General features: G+C 42.6%; 1 protein-coding gene across 1 annotated transcript in view; it reads right to left on the bottom strand.

The window, feature by feature from the left end:
* Nucleotides 1-18,795, bottom strand: part of LOC126272086 (hemicentin-1) — a 1,030,571-nt gene extending 1,011,776 nt beyond the window's left edge. Inside the window, exons 1-2 of the mRNA XM_049974649.1 lie at nucleotides 18,574-18,795; nucleotides 13,269-13,446 (exon numbers count right to left, since the gene is read on the bottom strand). Coding sequence (XP_049830606.1) covers nucleotides 13,269-13,446; nucleotides 18,574-18,703 — 308 coding nt within the window. The 5' untranslated portion in view covers nucleotides 18,704-18,795. The remainder of the gene's footprint in view (nucleotides 1-13,268; nucleotides 13,447-18,573) is intronic.
* Between the last annotated feature and the right edge of the window lie 3,379 nt (nucleotides 18,796-22,174).

Genomic DNA, 22,174 nt, shown 5'->3' with positions numbered 1-22,174 from the left:
TGTTACAAAACATACTAAAGCGAAGGTTTAATTATAGTGTTGAAAGACTTGTACAAAGTTCACTTATTCCTTACCTTTCCTATAACAATATTGGGATTTGATTACGCCACAGATTTGAAGCAACATCTGTATAATCCACGCCATAGTCTTGAATCGGCATTTTTATTAGCCGAATACGATACTACATTAATTCACGACTGCCTCCTTCCGCTACATCGAGTAAAATTCCTACTCATGTTTTATGTTACACGGTAACACAGCAAATTTTATTGTACTAACTTTAAACTGATTGCAGTATCTGTCAAAGCGAAGCGTTTATAATGAAATAGTGCACATTCCGATAGTACTTTTAATTGTCTTTGGGATATTCCAAATAACTCATTACATTTTAATAGAATAATTAAATACAAGAACAATGTTTATTATCTATCTTTATCAGGCACCAGTAAGTCCATCATTTGTTACGAATCATTTCATCAAAACCAGGCAACCGTTGCAACGTTCGATTTACCGTAGTCTCTTCTACAACTTCACATTTTTAAATAATTTTAGAGGGCATACTATGCAAAACTAAAACTTTCCAGAATTCAGCAGAATGTGACAATGTTAGACACTGTAATGTTACGAACCGCGATAAATGCCGAATTTTTACTGTGAAAATACACCAAGAGGCGCAGCGTCAGATTTACATAGCGACAAAACAACGCCAGCGAGTCACCGCTACCGGTTTTTCAGTGAATGTAGAAAGCGACCCATCTGTTGGAATGCGAATATAAACATGAAACAGCGTGACCGGATTAGCACTGCAGTGTGTAACATTAGTCCAAAAGCACAACGTTCATATAGAACTCAGGAATACATACCACCAGTAATGATATGGCACTGAAAGTAGACAGTTTTTATATATTGCGAGAAGACTGGAAGCTGTTTCGAATGCTAACGGTTTTCCTGCACCATGAGGCCTGGTAATCTGTTGTGCTTGTAGTGTTTCCACATTTCTGTCCACCCGTGTACGAGCATGTGTAACATTGGAATGTTTGTTTCAATTAGGTTGGTACTATACTATTAGAGTCATTAACCGTTGTTGCTTCAAATGTAAGACCAAAAAACGTTCAGCCGCATTCGGAAAGTTAGATTACATGTTGAGAATTTAAATTTCACTCCAGTGTATAAGGCAGTGTTACCATTACACTGAAAGTACATACACCATTTTCTTAATTCTTTCTTTTTTTAATGTGTGTGAAAAACTTTTGCTCAAAATTGTTTCTTTATTGTGCATCAGACAAAAACGGTTTCAGAACATGTATATACAGGGTGCTGGAAAGTAACCTGATAATAAGGTAAGGTAAGGTAAGGAAACGCCGAATCAAGCAAAATCTTACAAACGACCACACACGTCCGAACCACACTGCGGTGGAGGTACAGCCGTAAAGCGACAGTGATTAAGCGAGAGTAGTGCACCAAATACCCTCCGCCACACACCGTAACATGGATTGCGGGTATAGACGTATATGTGGGTTGTAAACTGTGTCTGCAGCGAACGACAACTAGCAGCGAAGCCGCCTCATTCGTCTCACACCTCCAAGCACAGTACGCCCGCATGCGAGGGAGGCATTAGTGTTTGTCATTCACTTCCATGACTTTATACAACGTGGTTCACAGCTCTTACTACAGGCTTCTCGATAAGGTGAAAGGCTTCGTAAATAGGGGACTTCATGAATAAGGTTCTGAAATGGACCTCACGTCCACAAAGACACCGTTTGTAACAAAGATTGTCAGTCCAAGAAGAGGGGAGTCGTAGCAGTGATCGTGACATCACCAGAAAAACGGCTGCGAGAAACTGGAACGATGGTAGCGTGAGAGTTGACTGTGGTGCGCAACGTCCTCCAGAATGCGAGTCCAGTGCGCTAACCACTGCGCCACCTCGCTCGGTAGAGGGGGAGGAGATGTACAGAGAAAAAGAGGGTATGGTAACATGGGCAGAGAGGGGTTGAAAGCAACTTAGATGTGTGTGTAGTTCCCATACATATTTAGAATTGCCAGGTTCACTAGTACAAAAATTCTCGCGGTCAAAGTTTAATACGAATTCTACGCTATCCTCTACTCCTTGCAAAGCACGTGCTGTGATGGGCTGGCATGACATGTTCGAAATGTGTAGCGGACCGAGCTCTCAGCAGAGGCTGCGTGGCATCGGATCACTCGGTGTGAGGCGGGCGCGTTTTTGCGCGCTCGCCGCTGCGCTGCCGCCGCTAATCGCCGGCGCCGTGAATCCGTAATCGCGGGCATTAGCTGCAGATGGTATCTGCGGGGGCGTGCCAGCCGGCAGCTAGCACAGGTATCGACGCGGGGGCGCGCCCTGCCCACTTTCAATTACACGGCCCGGCGTGGCGACGGCTCCCGCCGCAGTCAAATTACTGTTTCATGCGGCCCCATCGCGATTATAGCTGCTCTGCCTCTCTGCAGCTGTTAACCGGCCCAGTTTGAAGTGTCAGTGCCCGGTCGCTGCCCGAAACAGCTTGTTCCTCGACAAGCCGATTCCGATCTGACGCAGTGTCGGACTGAGTTGTCACGACCACTCCTAGGGGTGACATTATGGTGTAACTACGCCTACGCTATCTGGTGAAAAGTCTATATACAATTATTAATGGACATAAATATGACTCCGCTGGCAACACTTTCAATGAAGTGCCTGAATGTTGGAGCCGAAACCAGAGAAGGTAGTGACGTAGAACGATGGGGTCTGGAGTGAAGCAGATGCTCTAACTCATCCCAACGGTGTTCAAATGTGTTCAGGCCAGGACTCCGTGTAGACCACTCCATTTCGTGAATGTTATTGTCCTCAAACCATTGATTCACATATGCTGCTTTATTACAAGGTTCACTGTCATGTTGATACAGTCATCCCCTGTTGTACGAAGTATTGTAAAATGTGTTCATAAGATTCCGCGTTTAGCGCTTTCTGTTGTGTACATAGTTCCGCGTAGTCAGCGCGTACACAACTTTCCCACTAGAGCGCGCCCCGCTAAGCACAACAGCGCAGGCACAGCGCTCGTCCGTCTCCACACTACGAGATGGCGCTGCCATGAAGACGGACCAAATTCTGCTTCCGCCGATCCGCGTATTAATATGTAACGCAGCCAATGAGATTGCTGCTAACGTAGAACCTTTTCTCCTCGCAATCACACTCGCGCAGTGATACATGAACGTGCGAGGTATTATAACGAGTGTACAGGCCTCCGATTAGTCAGTCTGTACCAGTCTGCATTTGTCTGCTACAGTCTGTACCACTCTATAGTCAAGTTTCAGTCTGCGCCAAATAAGATTACCATATTCCTGTACATAGCCATGAAGATAAATGAATAGACACTTTTGTCAAGTATCAGAGATATATGTGAGAATAAGATTAACGTACCAATACCAAAGGAACTTCCGATTGTCAATTGTAAATAGCATCCAGAACCAAGTCAAGTAATTTTTATGCTTGTTATTATTTTAATAAATGTGCGTGAAAATTAATCAAGTTCTATTTAAAGTTGGTCACCGTCAATCTGCTACTCTATGCGTGCAAGTGGCCTTTCTATTGTCTGGCTTAACGGCAGGAGATAAACACGCTACGATAAGACGATGAGACATATTGCTGACACTCCCCTACTTCGTTAGAGCGATAAGTCAAATAATCTGATGGTGTGTGTAGTGAAGGTCTTACAGTACGTACACCACACTTTCTTCGCCGCAATAAGTTCACTTCACTGTTGGCAGGTACCGCTGCATCACTCCAAACCGCTCGTTTCCAATAATCCACTGACCAGTGGAGTCGCACTTTACATCATCTCAAGCGCCGCTTCGCATTTACTTGAGAAATGCGTGGATTATGACGAGCTCCTAGATCATTGTACCCTATTCGTTTCAACTCCCAACTGACAGTCACAGCAACTCACGACTGATTCCTTCCGCTGATTTCATACTATTTTTTACAAGCAGCCTCGAAGTTGCTCGACAAAGAACAGTCTTCTCACTATTTCCAATTTACACATCTCCACAAAACAGGAAAATGCATCGTCAGTAAAATAATCCCAGGGTGTTGCTGATAGTTCGTGATAGTCTATGTACACTATGTGATCAAAAGTATCCGGACACCTGGCAGAAAATGACTTACAAGTTCGTGGTGCCCTCCATCGGTAATGATGGAATTCAGTATGGTGTTGGCCCACCCTTAGCCTTGATGACAGCTTCCACTCTCGCAGGCATACGTTCAATCAGGTGCTGGAAGGTTTCTTGGGGAAAGGCATCCCATTCTTCACGGAGTGCTGCACTGCGGAGAGGTATCGATGTCGGTCGGTGAGGCCTGGCACGAAGTCGGCGTTCAAAAACATCCCAAAGGTGTTCTAGGCTTGCGCTGTGATAGTGCCACGCAAATCATCAAGGGGTGCAAGCCCCCTCCATGAAAAACATGACCACACTATAACACCACCGCCTCGAATTTTACTGCTGGCACTACACATGCTGGCAGATGACGTTCACCGGGAATTCGCCTTACCCACACCTTGCCATCGGATCGCCACATTGACTACCGTGATTCGTCACTCCACAAAATGTTTTTCCACTGTTCAATCATCCAATGTTTACACTCCTTACACCAAGCGTGGCGACGTTTGGCATTTATCGGCGTGATGTGTGGCTCATGAGCAGCCGCTTGACCATGAAATCCAAGTTTTCTCACCTCCCGCCTAACTGTCACAGCACTTGAAGTGGATCCTGATGCAGTTTGGAATTCCTGTGTGATGGTCTGGATATATGTCTGCCTATTACACATTGCGACCCTCTTCAACTGCCGGCGGTCTCTGTCAGTCAACAGACGAGGTCGGCTTGTACGCTTTTGTGCTGTACGTGTCCCTTCATGTTTCCACGTCACTATCATATCAGAAACAGCGGACCTGTGGATGTTTAGAAGTGTGGAAATCTTAAGTACAGACGTATGACACAAGTGACACCCAGTCACCTGACCAAGTTCGCAGTCCGTGAATTCCGCGGAGCGCCCCATTCCGCTTTCTCACAATGTCTAATGACTACTGAGGTCGCTGATATGGAGTACCTGGCAGTAGATGGTAGCACAATGCACCTAATATGAAATAGTTTGTTTTTTGGGGTGTCCGGATACTTTTGATTACGTTGTGTATATCGGAAGCAACAACATTCTAATCACGCTTCCTTCCGGTACATCGGATATTTCAATTGATTCACATTTGAGAAGACATTCAGTATGTCATCTAGCAATCAAGACACAGTCAATGTGATACCGTGTCGAACGACGTTTGCAAATCTACAAAATGGAACTTATCTGTTGCCCAACATCTATTATATGAAATGAATCGGAAAATATGAAATGCTGGTCGTTTTTCTCACGGCGATCCTTGTTTGCTTCCAATGATTCATTGAGGGGAAATTAATTTCTCTCCAAGTAAGATTTGATTTTCAGACCAGTTACGTTACGTCCGTTACTGTTTCTGCCGGTGCCGTCCATCGTCGGTTAATAAATGTGCATTTTAAGCCTCGGTCTGTTTGTTTCACATTTACCCTCTGTTACAGGGAACTGTTCCAAGCTCCAGGCTTCTTGACGCTGTCAGTCGCTTTATTGGATTACCTGACGGCTTCCTCAGGCCACCTACGTCCGTCGCGCAACAAGAACGCTCTTGGCACCTGTCAAGAAAACATGACAGCCGGCGTTTTACTTACAAGGAACCGTCTCCCCTACAACTAATTGACGTCTTTGCTAGGCAGCTGCTTGTACAAGACAGCTCCCGACCTGCTGGTTCTTTCACAAATAAATTATGGACAGAGTACAGAAACGCAGACTTTTATCAGACGCAGAAAGATACATACGACAGAAATATTCCGTTTTCTTATTTTGGAGAATAAAAGTTATTGTAGGTATAAATATTGCTGTTGTTCTGTATGAGACACCAGATGGCACGGTCATTAGCGTCAGAAAGTTTATATTTATAGGGAAATAACAAGTAAGTTTCTCATAAAATTGCCGTAATAATAATAACAGAATAACAAAAAAGCTTAGAAAGGAAAGCGGCACAGACAAGCGCTCGAAACAGTATAATAACGATTAAAATATGAATTCCTTGAAGGTTGTCTCATGGAAACGTTAAATTTCTGAATAGCGAAAACTGCCCGAAACATGCAGTGAAACAGAGGAAATACGCCTACAAATACAATATGGACACAGTAAAGATTGCGGACCAACACAAGGTAGGTGCTACTATCAGCCTCAAAGACTTGATCAGCAATTTTTAACAGCAACAGAATTAACTACAATCTTGCTAACCATATTTAGACTTGTATGCCACAATAATACTACTAAATATTTTTTTTCTTACAGAGCAGAACATAAATGCAGCATTGCTGCTACGAGGATAGCCCAAGTGATCTCTACCCACAATCACCGAGCTGGCATCGCGAATAAAGCGTAACTCCACACTCTCTTAGATATTTTAACAGAATTCGAGCCTCTGCCATCTTCATGTTACCGTCTCTTGGTAATGGGATCGTTTGTTTCCAGAACAGGCAACAAGACAGGACCTGACGCAAAAGGCCACCACAGAGTCTTGTTGAATATACAGGGTGAATCACCTGAAACGCGCACTCAAATATTGCGGAAATTGAAAGTTGCTATCCAAGTGCAGTTTTCATAGGATAAACTGATTGTCAGAAGCACGTATTTATAACCAATGAACAGACTGTAATAAGACTTAGAAAGAGTATTTTTTGTGCAATTATACACTTTTAATGGAACAATGCTTACTGATAGTAACAGAATAAAAAGTAGGGTAAATTAGAAGTCAGTGGTGTTTGTTAATCCTAATATACGTCAACGAACTCGGCAACTATTTGTCAGTCTCTTCAACCAATTACGTGAAAGCGATAGTGTAACTCCTAGACAAGGCGGCATGAGTCAAGCAAGTATCCTACATATTCTCCATCAACATCCACTGAAGCGCCAAAGAAACTGGTATAGGCATGCGTATTCAAATACAGAGATATGTAAACAGGTAGAATACAACGCTGCGGTCGGCAACACCTATATAAGACAAGTCTCTGACGCAGTTGTTAGATCGGTTACTGCTGCTGCAATGGCAGGTAATTACGATTTAAGCGAGCTTTAACATGATGTTATAGTCGGCGCACGAGCGACGGGAGACACAGCATCTCCGAGGTACCGATGAAGTAGGGATTTTTCCGTGCGACAATTCCACTAGTGTACCGTGAATATTAGGAATCCGGTAAACCATAAAATCTCTGACATCGCTGCGGCCGGAAAAACACCGTCAAGAACGGGACTAATAACGACTGAAGAGAATCGTTCAACGTGGCAGAGGTGCAACCCTTCCGCAAACTGCTGCAGATTTCAGTGCTAGGCCATCAACAAGTGCGAATCTTCAACGAAACGTAATCGATATGGGCTTTCCGAGAAGAAGGCCCGCTCGTGTACCCTTGATGACTGCACGACACAAAGCTTTACACCTCGCCTGGGCCAGTCAACACGAACACTGGACTATTGATGACTGAAAACATGTTGCCTGGTCGGACGAGTCTCGTTTCAAATTGTATAGAGCGATGGACGGGTACGCGTATGGAGACAACCTCCTGAATCCATGGATCCTGAATCTCAGCAAGGGATTCTTCAAGCTAGTGGAGGCTCTGTAAATGTGTAGGGTGTGTGCAGTTGGAGTGATATGGGACCCATGATTCGTCTAGATAGGACTCTGACAGGTGACATGTACGGAAGCATCCTGTCTGATCACTTACATCCATTCATGTCTTTTGCGCATTCGGACGGACTTGGACAATTCCAGCACGGCAGTGCGACACAACACACGTCCAGAATTGCTATAGAATGGCCCAAGGAACATTCTTCTGAATTTAAGCAATTCCCCTGGCCACCCAAGTTCCCAGACATGAACATTATTGAGCAATGTGCTGTTCATGAGATCTCCACCCCTCGTACTGTTACGGGTTTACGGACAGCCCTGCAGGATTCATGGTGTCAATTCCCTCCAGCACTACTTCAGACATTAGTTGAGCCCAGGCCGCAACGTGTTGCGGCGTTTCTGCATGCTCGCGATAGTCCTACACGATATTAGGCAGGTGTACCAGTTTGTCTGGCTCTTCAGTGTATGTCCCATCCCTATCACATCTCTCTCCATCAACAGCTGTATGGAAACGCTCACACGAATCGTCCTAACTTATGTGGATGGACATTAAGATAGGATACTCTAATGACCTACACGAAGTCGGTGAACTGACACAGCGGACCAGTCTCATTGCTCTTTTTCAGACTCTATAAGCACTATGGGACTTAACATCTGAGGTCATCAGTCCCCTAGACTTAGAACTGCTTAAACCTAAGAAACCTAACGACATCAAACATATCCAAGACCGAGGCAGGATTCGAACCTGCGACCGTATCATTAGTGCGGTTCCGGACTGAAGCGACTATAATCGCTCGGCCACAGCGGCCGACACTCTTTCTCAGGGTGAGAATATTCTTTGTGAGGGTTCAGACACAGGTTTTTGAAATGATTGACTACCCTGACGTTTGAAAACCTTATAATAATAAAATTTCACTTTTACAAGGAGTCCATGTCAGAAACAACGTGAACTGCATTTCGTTGTAGTTCCGCTGCTCTGCACTGTATGCCATGTACGGCACGATGATTTAATGCCACGCTAGCCGATTTGGGTTGGCCATGCTGCCCTGCTTATGTACGTGGAACGTCTCGCCGGCCGGTGTGGACGAGCGGTTCTAGGCGCTTCAGTCTGGAACCGCGCGTCCGCTACGGTCGCAGGTTTGAATCCTGCCTCGGCCCTGGATGTGTGTGATGTCCGTAGGTTAGATAGGTTTAAGTAGTTCCGAGTTCTGAGGGACTGATGACCTGACATGTTAAGTCCCATAGTGCTCAGAGCCATTTGAACCATTTTTTGGAACGTCTCTGAGGGGGAAAGGGGCCTATCTGTGCAATGGGCGGACTTTGGAAGAGAGAACATTTATGGTTGCGAGGAGAAAGAAAAGACGCACAGAGACGGAAGGAACCAGAGCACTCAGTTCTAGTGTGTGTGTGTGTGTGTGTGTGTGTGTGTGTGTGTGTGTGTGCGCGGCAAAGAGAGTGAGCCAGTGTTTACTTGACGGATCTGTACTGATAAGAACGGTTAGCTTTGCGCACGGAGGATGTTACGGTGACTAAAAGTAGACATGGCTCAAGTGGCTAGGTTGATGGAAAGTTGGCGAAATGTATTGTGATTCACCAATACTATATGCTCATAGTCTAGATTGAATATTAATTTACGTGACACTTCGTTCATCCTTGTGGTTAACGTCTTCCCGTCAGTGGATTGTGCCTTGATTTAGAAGCTAAATCTTAAAAAGCTTGAGTGTGTTATGTTAAAGTTGTCACTAATTAGTTGATGTTCACTTGTCAGGTTGTTTACTAATCACGCTAGTATAAAGCCCCGTGTGAAGACTGTGGCGTCATGTGACTGCAGATGGAGCTATTTACCTTATTTCTATTTATTGGTACTAAGCTGTTTCAGGTGTAAGAGCTGTCAATATCTTGTATTTATGGGGACTGATGTAGACGGATGAAGCGTGTCGTTGGGCAAAGGGAGTGATGGAGGAGCGGTCGTGACACAACTAGAAGTAACAAAACGTTTATTTGTGGTAAAACTAATGTAAGTGAGCATTAAGATCGTTTGGTTACCGTTAAGTCTATGTATTCACTTCCATATTCTCGTAAGTTCAAAGATTTGTTTATGCATTTGTGCCCCCGGAGTATGTGTGGAAAGGAGGAAGTTGATTACTGGTTCAAATAAGATTAAGGCAATTGGAATTTCTAATGACGACCAATAATACAAATACTTGCATAACTCAAACTTTAAGATATTTGTTCAAAATCTCATGTTGATGGATATTTACGTTTTTATTTATGTAAACTACAGGCAGGACAACATAACTAGCATACGGGAAAGGGAGGAAATGTGCCGCTTAAACGTGTTACCGTAGGAATTTTTCGCATGTCGACGTCTATACACAAACTGTTCTCCGAGTAAGATACAGCCGAAAACTGTTGCCGGAGAGCGTTGCAGTTGCAAATCATGGTGAGGATGACATTCCATGTCATAAACGAGCTCTATCCTATGTGTGGACCAATCACGATGTAAACCGCGTCTGGCGTGCTTAACAATGTAAACACGTCCCTTGCGAGAACGACTTTAACCCGTTCTCTGAAAGCCACGAGCTGATATTACTGAGAGCCCTATTATCAGCAACACAATCGTTAGCAAGGAAACGCTGTAACAAATATGTACGAAAAGTCCGCACGCACAATCGCAGTTGGGATGGGGGGGGGGGGGAGGTTTCAGTGATCGGTTCCTGTTTGAGCTAAGAACATGGGGTGCAAAATTTTCGGTTTACCCCGGACCAACTGCTATTTGTTTAACCATCCGAATATCTGTCTTCCTGTATCCGCTATGTTATAGCATATGAAGCAAAGTTTGAACTACGAACCGGGAAGGCACCCAGGCAAATTGTGCGAATCAATTATCTCCTTTTGCAAACGAATTTTATTCGGCTGAAATTAATACTCAGTTAATTACACTATTTGTGTGTGCAGCGCGTAGATTTTACGAACAAAACAAGTCCCGCTCTTTCTGATTTTGCATGCAAAATTAATCATCCTTAAAATTAACCCGGGCTGGAATGAAACCGATGGCTCAAATTTAGTCCATCGGTGTATCGAATCTTCGTGTAAGATAAGTTTTAATCATTATAATAAAACTTGCTTCGCTTGAATTTTACGTGAAAAACACATGTTTCTCTGGGAGGTTTTTGACGCATGCCACTTCTATACTTCAAACTTGTACGCATCGGTTCAAACATTGGACGAAGGTAGACAAATAGATGAAGTCAAAACAAAATTTTTTATGCAAATATCTTTATCCACTGCCGAGATACGATGGTTTAAAACCGAGATAGTGCAGCACGTAAATTAGCTCTTACATTAACTGAACCCGCGGAAACGGTTTAAAGTGAATCAGAGAAAAAAAATTCATTGTTACAATAAAATTGAAAGCTCTCTTTCAAAAATCTAACTTCATTCGAATTTTACGTGCAAAAAAAGAAAAAAAAATGTTTTTCTGATTTTCTTTTTTATACGTACCACTTATATTTTTCTACCCCAATGGAATAGGTTCAAACTTTGTAAGAAGGTAAGACTAGTAATTAATGGTAATCATGTTTATTTATGAGAGCTTTCTCCGTTGCCACGATACAAGCAACAAAGTTCAAAAGTCGATTAAAAATACCTGTACCGGATCAATGGTAGCATGAGCCAACAAAGCTCTGACGATTTAATGCCAAATTATGGTCGAGTAAAGGTCGGGAAACACAATAAAAAATGCTCCTATCACAACTCAAATAGGCGAATCAAAATCTAGAAGATTCTCCAGCTTTAGTAAACAATACGTAATATCGCATGGCTGAACTGCTAAAAAAGGTTTTTCCGGGGGGGGGGGGGGGGCAAAATTTCTGGGGGTTGATGAATTACATTAAACGACACTGACACTTACGAGTAAAAAAAAGCACGAGAATGTCAACATGTATTGATGTAAATGTAGACTGTGGAAAAGCTAGTTCCCTTCTTTTATACCCATAACTCTACCCCTGGTCATAATCGCCATTCCTTGTACTGTGATAGGAGCAGTTTTCATTCTAGTTTACACAGGGTGTTTCAAAAAGGACTTTATAACTTTAAAAATTTATATAAATTAATTGAAAGAAAATATAGAGCTGGGTTTAGTGTTATTATGTAGGGTTACACATCAAGCTTTTTTTAACTTAAACTAAGGATGTTGTATGTGGCTACAGAGGGTTATCCTGCACACATCCCATCAGAAGTCAATTTCTTCCCAAACTCGCTGTATCATTGCAGGTTAACTTGTCCAGCGGCGGCGTAAATTCTTGCTCTAAGTTCAGGTAGACAAGCCGGCACAAGAGGTACACACACAATATCCTTGATGAATCCCCATAAAAAAAATCGAGTGGCGTCAGGTCTGGGGAACACGGGGGCCATGTAATTGGCGTATCACGGCCATTCGACTGACCTGGAAAGCGGTCACTGACAAAAATCCCGGACGTCAGCCAATTAGTGGTGTGGTGCACCATCTTGCATGAAGTAAACATTTCGTTCTTGGTAATCCTCATCGATCTGTGGTACTAAAAATTGTTGTAACATATCCAGGTACACTATCTCGTTGGTGGTTCTCTCACGAAAAAAAAGGGACGGTACACTTTGTTCTTGCTCACTGCTCCAAAAACGTTCAGTTTAAGGCCATCACGAACATGTTGCAATGTTTGATATGGATTTCATTGCCCCAAGTTCTACAGTTGCGTGTGTTAATCTTGCCACTTAAGTGAAAAGCCGACTCGTCAGAAAAGATGATTTTGCCCAATAAATGTTCATCCTTACGTAATCGATTTAACATATCAGCGCAATAATCGATTTAACATATCAGCGCAGACGTTCTTACGAGAACTGTTATCAGTGTTTTTTATTGCTTGTACGGTCGTCAATCTGTACGGTCTCAAATGCAAACGGTTTCTCAACACACAACAGTCGTATGTGGGATTTGTACTTCGCAAGATGCACGCCAGGTCGATTTCGTAGGGCTGTTGACAATAGGTTGTCTCACTCGCTCAACGACTGCGTCAGATGTGCTTGGACGGCCTGATGATTTCCCATGTCATACCGAGCACCCTGTTTTTGCAAAACATTTATGCCACTCTTAAATTGTAGGCATGCTAGGAGGGGCTTCAGCGTACTTGGTAAGGAATTTACGCTGAACTGTTGTCGCCGACTTCGAGTCTTCAAACCAAACCACACAGCTAGCACGCTCGGATCCTGTGAAGCCATCTTTAACGCAATTGCAGCTAGCGCTCCTTACGGTGTGATTCGGCACTAGCGAACTACGCGAGACAAAACTTGGTGTATTTCCGTACAAATTGAGATTACTATCACCTCTGCAGGTACTATCAATTAATTTATACGAATTTTCGAAGTTGTACGGTCCTTTTTGAAACACCCTGTATCATGTTCCACTTATTTCGAGAAAGAATTTGTTAATTTTTTAGCCGTCTATTACGTTTAATGATAGTATTAGTCTCGTTATTTGAACGGTGTGCGAGGCATAAGGCGGTTAGAGCCTACCTTTCGGTGTATTCGCCCTCGGGCCTGGAGATCCGGGCGCGGTCGCTGAAGACGAAGATGCGGGCGGAGCCGCGGTACCACTTGATGGAGTGCAGGTCCCCGCAGCGGTCCGTGTCCACCTTGCACGGCAGCGTCACCGTCTCGCCCACCAGCCCCGTCAGGTCGTACGCCGGCAGGCCTGCCAACATACGCGCCACGTCACTAATCTGGAACGCTGTCTGAAATATTATGGTCGTTATTCATTTGTCTTGTAAATGTTTCTAACGGAGTGCGGCAGTTTGTTGTTTTTGACATTCCATCTAATCTTTGGGTAAGAGGGGACCTATCCGGTAGCAGCTTCATACCTGTCTGAAATGGTTTATCACTGGCGGCATGTTTGAACATCACGTGTTGCAGTAGTGTTACTGTAAAAGTCACAGCTGCAAAATACTAACGCGAATTCTTTACAGACAAATGGAAAAACTGGTAGAAGCCGACCTCGGGGAAGATCAGTTTGCATTCCGCAGAAATGTTGGAACACGTGAAGCGATACTAACCCTATGACTTATCTTAGAACAAAGATTAAGGTAAGGCAAACCTACGTTTCTAGCATTTGTAGCCTTAGAGAAAGCTTTTGACAATGTTAAATGGAATACTCTCTTTCAAATTCTGAAGGTGGTAGGGGTAAAATACAGGGAGCGAAAGGCTATTTACAATTTGTACAGAAAGCAGTTATAAGAGTCGAGGGACATGAAAGGGAAGCAGTGGTAGGGAAGGGAGTGAGATAGTGTTGTATGCTCTCCCCGATGCTATTGAATCTGTATAATGAGCAAGCAGTAAAGGAATCAAAAGAAAAATTCGGAGTAGGTATTAAAATCCAGCTCCACAGCTCGTGGTCTCGCGGTAGCGTCCCCGCTTCCCGAGCACGGGGTTCCGGGTTCGAACCCCGGCGGGTTCAGGGATTTTTCCTGCCTCGAGATGAGTGGGTGTTGTTGTGTCGTCTACATCATCATTCATCCCGATTGCGGTCGGAGGAAGGCAATGGCAAACCACCTCCCCTGGGACCTTGCCTAGTAAAGCGGCGCGGGTCTCCCGCAGTCGCTCCCCTACGCTCTGTAAAGGAGTATGGGACACATCATCATCATCATCATTAAAATCCATGGAGAAGAAATAAAAACTTTGAGGTTCGCCGATGACATTGTAATTCTGTCAGAGAAAGCAAAGGAGTTGGAAGAGCAGTTGAACGGCATGGACAGTGTCTTGAAAGGAGGGTATAAGATGAACATCAACAAAAGCAAAACGAGGATAATGGAATGTAGTCGAATTAAGTCGGGTGATGCTGAGAGAATTAGATTAGGAAATGAGACACTTAAAGTAGTAAAGGAGTTTTGCTATTTGGGGAGAAAAATAACTGATGGTGGTCGAAGTGGAGAGGATATAAAATATAGACTGGCAATGGCAAGGAAAGCGTTTCTGAAGAAGAGACATTTGTTAACATCGAGTATTGATTTGAGTGTCAGGAAGTCGTTTCTCAAAGTATTTGTATGGAATGTAGCCATGTATGGAAGTGAAACATGGACGATAAATAGTTTAGACAAGAAGAGAATTGAAGCTTTTGAAATGTTGTGCTGCTGAAGATTAGATGGGTAGATCACATAACTAATGAGGAGGTATTGAACAGAATTGGGGAGAAGAGGAGTTTGTGGCACAACTTGACTAGAAGAAGGGATCGGTTGGTAGGACAAGTTCTGAGGCATCAAGGGATCACCAATTTAGTACTGGAGAGCAGTGTTGAGGGTAAAAATCGTAGAGGGAGACCAAGAGATGAATACACTAAGCAGATTCAGAAGGATGTAGGTTGCAGTAGGTACTGGGAGATGAAGAAGCTCGCACAGGATAGAGTAGCATGGAGAGCTGCATCAAACCAGTATCAGGACTGAAGACCACAACAGAAACAGCCGTAGCAATTGTAAATTATACAGGTGCAAGAGGTGGGTAACATACTTTACACTATATCAATCAAATTTGCTGAAAACAGGGGAGGAAAATTATCGGTAAAGGACTCGCAGGAAATTACTGTGAAGACAAAACTTCTGCTGAAGGTGGATACGAATATGGACACAATGAAATAGACGAAAAAGAATGCAATCATGGTCACTATATGGAAGAGGATGTGATAGTCGGTGATAAAGTCATATTTTGGTGAAAGAAGCTAAGGTTGCACCCATAAAAAACACCTCAAAAGAGAATAATGCTAAAGCAGGATGCTGTTGTGTTTAACCCAGGAAGAACGAGCGAAAGACAACGATTAAATACGGAAAATGGAACAGGTTTATTCTCAACTCATATAAAGTGTCTTTAAGCCACGATGTATATGTTATGTGAAAACTGATTTCATTCTTCACTGGATTGTTAACACCTCCGGAGCAATAAAACTTGAATTTCCAGCATTGCAATAGTGAATCATTATTCTGAAATTGAAGTACACAGTTCTGCGTCCACGGGTAATGCGCATAGGGTTAAACACCGACGCCACAGCTTTCTCTAATAAGCTCAATTATTTCCTTGGGTGTTTCAGTTCTCGTACAGATGAAGTCATGAGCAGTCTTCATCGCCGTCTTGAACCATGGCGCAATCTTACAGTAAAACCTGGTACATTTTCATCAGGCTACACGAAAGTGAAGAAACATACATTCTGAAGTGTAGTACCCTGTGCGGCACATAATGCCATTCCCGTTTAGAAAGACAGTTCGTCGCAATAATAAGTGCAATAATAACTGTACTAAATTCTAAAGTAGTATTAAATGCTTCTTGTTCCTATGCATAAATATAAAACAACATTCGCATTACGGAATTTGTCGGTAATGATCGTATGTCTTAAACTCTAATGTATATTTTAAGAAACCTGTCTCTGCGAGCCACAGCTGCACCTTACAAATCATAGTTTTCGTAGGAAAACCTCATATTAATTATAAGATAAATGCATTCATGATGCTGACAAGTTAGCCCTATCTGAAACCTGCATTACATAGTAAATGAAACATCAAGCAGATTAAGTGAACAATAACTCTTTGCCTTTGTTTTATTGGTAAATATCAACTATACCGCACAGAAAAACTGTATCTCTGTGTCTTCGATGCAATGCAGTAAATCTAATCATTCTGCGAACGTATCTGGGATTGCATACACTCAGTTTTGGTTTATATTTAATGCCATGAACGTAGATCTGTGAAAAACTGCGTATAGCTCTTCAGATTGTACACATGTAATCTTCACAGTAAAACTTCGCGGTAAAACATTATAAGACCGAGGAGGTGATTAAAAGATATGGTCATATATTCAATTCATAACTGTGGTACTGAAATATAACCAAAAAGTAGACCTATCACTACAAATCAAAGTATATCGGACGCTGAAAATTGATATTATAAGAACGATAAACGTTAAACACGCATGGAAATATAGGCCAGGAGTCCGCAACGATAAATGTTGACTCATTACATACGTAAGATAGCGGGACAAATGACATTCGATAAATATCAACGAGACTTAGCCTACTAGGAGGTCAGTACACGTACGGTATGATGTAGACCTGAATGTGCAAATAAATTTAAGCTGTGCTCTTAGGTATGAAACGATTAATTGAGAAATCATTTCTGTTCATTTAACACGCAACGCCGGCCGAAAAAAAATAAAAAAAGAACATTTTTTGCCCGCCGTTTTTATTGTATTGTCTGTGCCACCTATTTGTCATGTTATTGTACCACTCAAGGCTGAAGAGCAGGGTAATGTGCTGCTGCCAGCCCGCCTTGTCTGAGGTGATTAAAATTACAATAAAGAAAAAAAAAAAGCGGTGGTCTCGCGGTTCTAGGCGCGCAGTCCGGAACCGTGTGGCTGCTACGGTTGCAGGTTCGAATCCTGGCTCGGGCATGGATGTGTGTGATGTCCTTAGGTTAGTTAGTTTTAAGTAGTCCTAAGTTCTAGGGGACTGATGACCTAAGCAGTTGAGTCACATAGTGCTCAGAGCCATTTCATTTTCTAAAATTGCCCCAGAAAAAAAGCAAGAGAAAAAAAACGGGCGCCCTCGCCATAAACCTTACACCAACGTCCCGCTGCAAATTAAAGTTACTCCATTTATTTAAGAAATAGAATCTAAATCATGGAGGTATTACATCTCCATGATCTCAACATATTCCATTTAGTTCGTAGTTTTCCGTAAGGTGCGCTACATTTGCGACAGTTCGAAACTACTTCGTAGATTATCCGGCAGAGGCGCTACCACCGACCTGCCTCATCATTGCCAACTCATCTTCCGCCGGGACTAACAATTGAGTTTAACCAAAAAGATGCAGCACGAAAAGGGCAGATTATGCTTCCTAAAGCACCGAAGCGCTGAGGGTGAGAAAACTTGTTTAATGCTGTTACGCTAGCGATCAAAAATAATACTTGCAGAATGATACCTTACATATGATACGTTAGTAAAACGTGCTAGTGAGGAGTATCACCTTAAAATTTTCTTATGTAATTTTATGTTATCTGTGGAACGTAATTTTACCGATTTTCCTCTCTCATAAGGAGATAAATCATTAAGTCATGAAATAATATGGTTCCTAAATCGGTTTTTGTTCAGCATTCCCAACACAATTTTCATTCCATGGCAGATTCCGAAAAATAATTATCAAAGACACAGATGACCAGTGGGGGGGGGGGGGCGGGAAGACTGGAAGAACGTAGACTTTATCGACTATCGCATTTGGAGCCGAAATACGTATCGTATTATGATGAAATATGTATTGTAGGACAAAGAATTACTCTTTGTGCGAAACATGAACTATAAATCTCTATTGCAGCTACTGGTACACGATGACTCGTGGAATATTCGTAACCAAACCCACTTTGCGCTATTCAAGGTTTCAAAACAATAACATATCTCGAAGAATCTTACAAGTTAAACCCATAACAATGCTGCGAGACATTACGTAACACGTGCGTCAATTCCACCGTTAATAGCCCTCTCTCGGTCGAATAAGGAACCATGCAATAACAAAAAATAATCACTATTCCACAACGAACTTGTCACAACTATCTGAACAGAAAAACCTTTCATAAATGTCCCAATAATACACGAAAACAGACGAGACATGTTTCGTCTGACATCCATGAGAACGAAAGTTTACTTCTCTGCAAAGAAACCAGCTACAGCCATTAAATATACTACATGTGAGCTCCTGTATACTTAACGTTCCCTCTGAGTAATGACTTCGATTTATATTCGCTCGAGATAAAACTGTTAGCACTGAATATAAATCAACATTTTGAAAGTTACCTTTATAAAGCCGTTCTCTCAGCCACATTCCCAGTACGGGTGGAAGAACAATAAAGCACAAGACTGAGAGAACGACCATTTCTTTTTCTGGTGTTCCCGCGTAGCGGCGAAATATAAGACAATGAATCATCCTTGCGTTCGCATCACAATAAAAAACCAAAGGCCTGCAACTAGGCAAGGGCGATGACCAAAAGCACCAACCAGCTGCGCGTTTTCTCGCAGACTGAACAAAGAGCTCTATCCTCGAAGATAATATTTGTCTAAGATGTAATTCCAATGAATATGTATGACAGCTTGGTTTACAGTGTGAACTTCCTACTGTTCCACAGAATAAACTACGGTGAAAGTATTTTCAATAGAACAGGCGCAATATATTTTAGTGCAACAAAGTTTTAATGCGTTTTAATTTATCAAAAGCGTATTGCAATGCTATAAAGAATTCGAATGACTTTGAATAGGGTAATTATGAAGACGTCACGAATAATCGAGTGAAATTATTTTGATTCTGATTGCATTCCTTTCAATAATGCGATATTTAAATCACTGTAAATGAAAGACATTTGTATCAAGAGATGATAGGTTATAAAAATTATGGTCGCTCCTAGTAACGTGTAATAAATACAGATTTCCCCTAAAAACATGAATACTTAAGTTATAAAAAATGAGGTAATTCTTTCGAAAAGTGGAAGCGTATTCTATCCATTTCTCCGTAATATCTTCAGGAAATTGCTTTCATACAAATGGGGATGGGCAATGCGCCAAAATAAATACCTTCGCTATCGAACAAAAACTGTTTCACCCGACGAAGACGTGGAATGTAGGAAAATTTATTAAAGTTTATTCCACATCATTTCCGTCAAGAAGAGATACTTGCAGCAATTTCGAAACGAAATGAACACTGTATCGGAGCGTATCTTCAGATATCTTTGTATTTATAAGTTATTTTTTTATATAGCTCAAAGAAACAAATAAAACGTATGGAACGGCTAAGTCACTTCGTAGCCCATTTCTCCGCGACGGCAACTTGTGATCATAAACTAAAATTGTGAGACTGCCTTCTTTAAGATCGGGTCGTCACCCTTCGCCGACAGTCGCATTTAGCTGTGCAAACGGTGAACTTATTAAAATTATAAGTCATAAATGAAAGAATGCTGGAGTCATAAACGGTTTGAGTCTAGGTTGTCGATAGAAAAATGAAGAACGTCTACTGAACTGTATGTTAAGGAGAGGAAGGCTTCAGAAAAGTCTGAGGTCTAACTTTAACCGCAGGACATCACTCAGAATTTATTAATCTGTATGTGACCAGAAGAAACGAAAGCTGGAGGGTGTTGCTGTGAACGTAAGATTTTCCCTGTGTAGGTAATACAATGCACGAAAGCGAAATTTGCCTTAAGAGTTAAAATTATTATGAAAGGCAAGCAATGCAACACGGTTCATAAATTTTTCTGATATAAGACGTGTGTGTGTGTGTGTGTGTGTGTGTGTGTGTGTGTGTGTGCTCGCGCTGCAGAGTTCTATGACGATCCGAAAACAAGTGCCACCCAGTGTTCGTTTACTACGTTTATAGTCGGTAAACTTGAATCATAACATAGATCAGCTTCAGCCTTCATAAACCTCATTGTGGTTTAGTTTCAATGTGGACTTGTTCACAGTAAATTAAAACTAACAAATCTGCATTTCAGAGTCCGCGATCCGAGTGTAAATATCCATGTCGTAGATACAAAGAAACAAGAGTCTCATTATGTTCCTACTAGCCGCTAACATCTGCGTATCCAGATCAACAAATCAACAGAAGACGTACATTGGAAGTTGGCTTGATAGGTTCCACGTCCAGCAAACGCTGACAACTACGCAACATACCATTCCCACCGTACTGAACTGTCAAAAGTCACATTTTAAATGCACTATAGTCATTATATGAAGAGGTTACTTTACCTATATACTGTCCATTATGCTGGCATAAAGCAGACACGACAAGTGTTACGTTAAGAAGCGGCAGCTACAGTTTCTCAAGCATGCAATTCTCCGAGGGAGAGTCGGAAGCAGGGACAGTAATCCAGTGTAGTGCTTATCTCAGCGTTGCCAGTTCCCGGGGTAGGCCTTGGCTGGAGCCATGTGGCGTGGATCAGATACAGACTGCGTGACGCGGGAAAGTATTCTTCGTTCCTTATACGTGGACCATGTCTTGAACTGGTTTGTTTACAATGTTGCACGAGTTGCATGGGTGGGGTGCGACCAAGGAGGTTAGAATAGCGGGAGATGTCCATACACTGCGAAAGCGAAGCCACTGCCGCCATATTTGTTTGTTCATTTCATTTGGTATCGAGTGTGTATTAATACAGCATAGCAGTGGTCTTTTATACTGTATCAAAATACTTAGAAGTGACTGGTAATTAGAGTATGAAAGCTAAGAGGGCAATCGACGGTATGCTCGTCGTCGGCAGCGGCATCTCCCGTTATTCTAACCTCCTACTTTGCGACTGTGTATTTCGGGTAACTACAGTCCACGAAAGCGTTTATGTCCTGTTGGCCAAGGATGCGTAGTAGAGAGCTGCGCAGTAGACAGCTGCGCAGCTACACTCTATTCATCATAAGAATAAACCTGATGTAAACATTACACCATGTATTCTTCCGCATTTGCTTGGATGTCATTGGATTTCGTTTCACGCGGAGCGGAAGCCAACCTGTGACCAGTACAGTCAAGTACGATCGTAGGTATAAGTTTTATGCTGTGTTACACGCACATAGACTGAGCGATAACGCGGGACAACAGCTTTACCGGCGCATTAAACTTGAACGGCACTGGCCAGCCAGCGGTCCAACTAACCTGCAATGGTGTGAGCATTTGGAGTTCAGACGTAGAAAAAGACGAACAATGAAACAATATGATGCAAAAGCGTACTGCAAGGATTTCACGGTACTGTTGAATACTGAAGCCAATGAAGGTATTAATTTACAATCAGTCGTCGGGTAATCTTTAGCTCCTATCTTATCCGAGTCCGAGAAATACGTCTCAGTTTTGGGACTGCCATCTGCTGCATTGATAACAAGTCGAACAACAACAGAACACATGAAGCGACGCCGTTGCCGCATTTTCTCCTTTTATGGGGTTCTGTTCCTAATCCCGCCAGTATTTGGCAGTGACATGTGAAAAAGCTGCGTTAGTTCCAGTATGTATGGCAATTTAACAGTGTTGTTATTTCTCGGGCCAAATACCTTAACTTCGCTCCAGATCAGTTTCGATGGGTTCATATTGCAACGGTACAGCGGCAAATGTAAAAATGCAGCATTTGCATGGTGTGCTCGATGCTGTGAAAATGATTGTTTTCTGTGATTCTACGACACTTACATAAATCCGTCGGAGGGTTTTCGAATTTTATGAAAAAGGCTAGTTCCCTGAAAGACTGCAGCGAATTTGCTCAATGTTATGCGTGAAGCTACTGGATTCGAAGGAAGTTCAAGGTCAATCCAAAGACTACTGAAAACTATCGAAGCGCTGGATACGGTGCCTGATGCGCATTGACCTGTTTCCGTCCAAAGCGCTGGGAGAGTTCATTCGTTTCTTCGGAAGCGGGGGCCTACAGCCAGCTGGGGTGGCCGA

This window comes from Schistocerca gregaria, chromosome 5, assembly GCF_023897955.1.
Source record: "Schistocerca gregaria isolate iqSchGreg1 chromosome 5, iqSchGreg1.2, whole genome shotgun sequence".
NCBI lineage: Eukaryota > Metazoa > Arthropoda > Insecta > Orthoptera > Acrididae > Schistocerca > Schistocerca gregaria.
The sequence above is the reverse complement of the archived record's forward strand: the minus strand, read 5'-3'. Positions and strand labels throughout refer to the sequence as shown.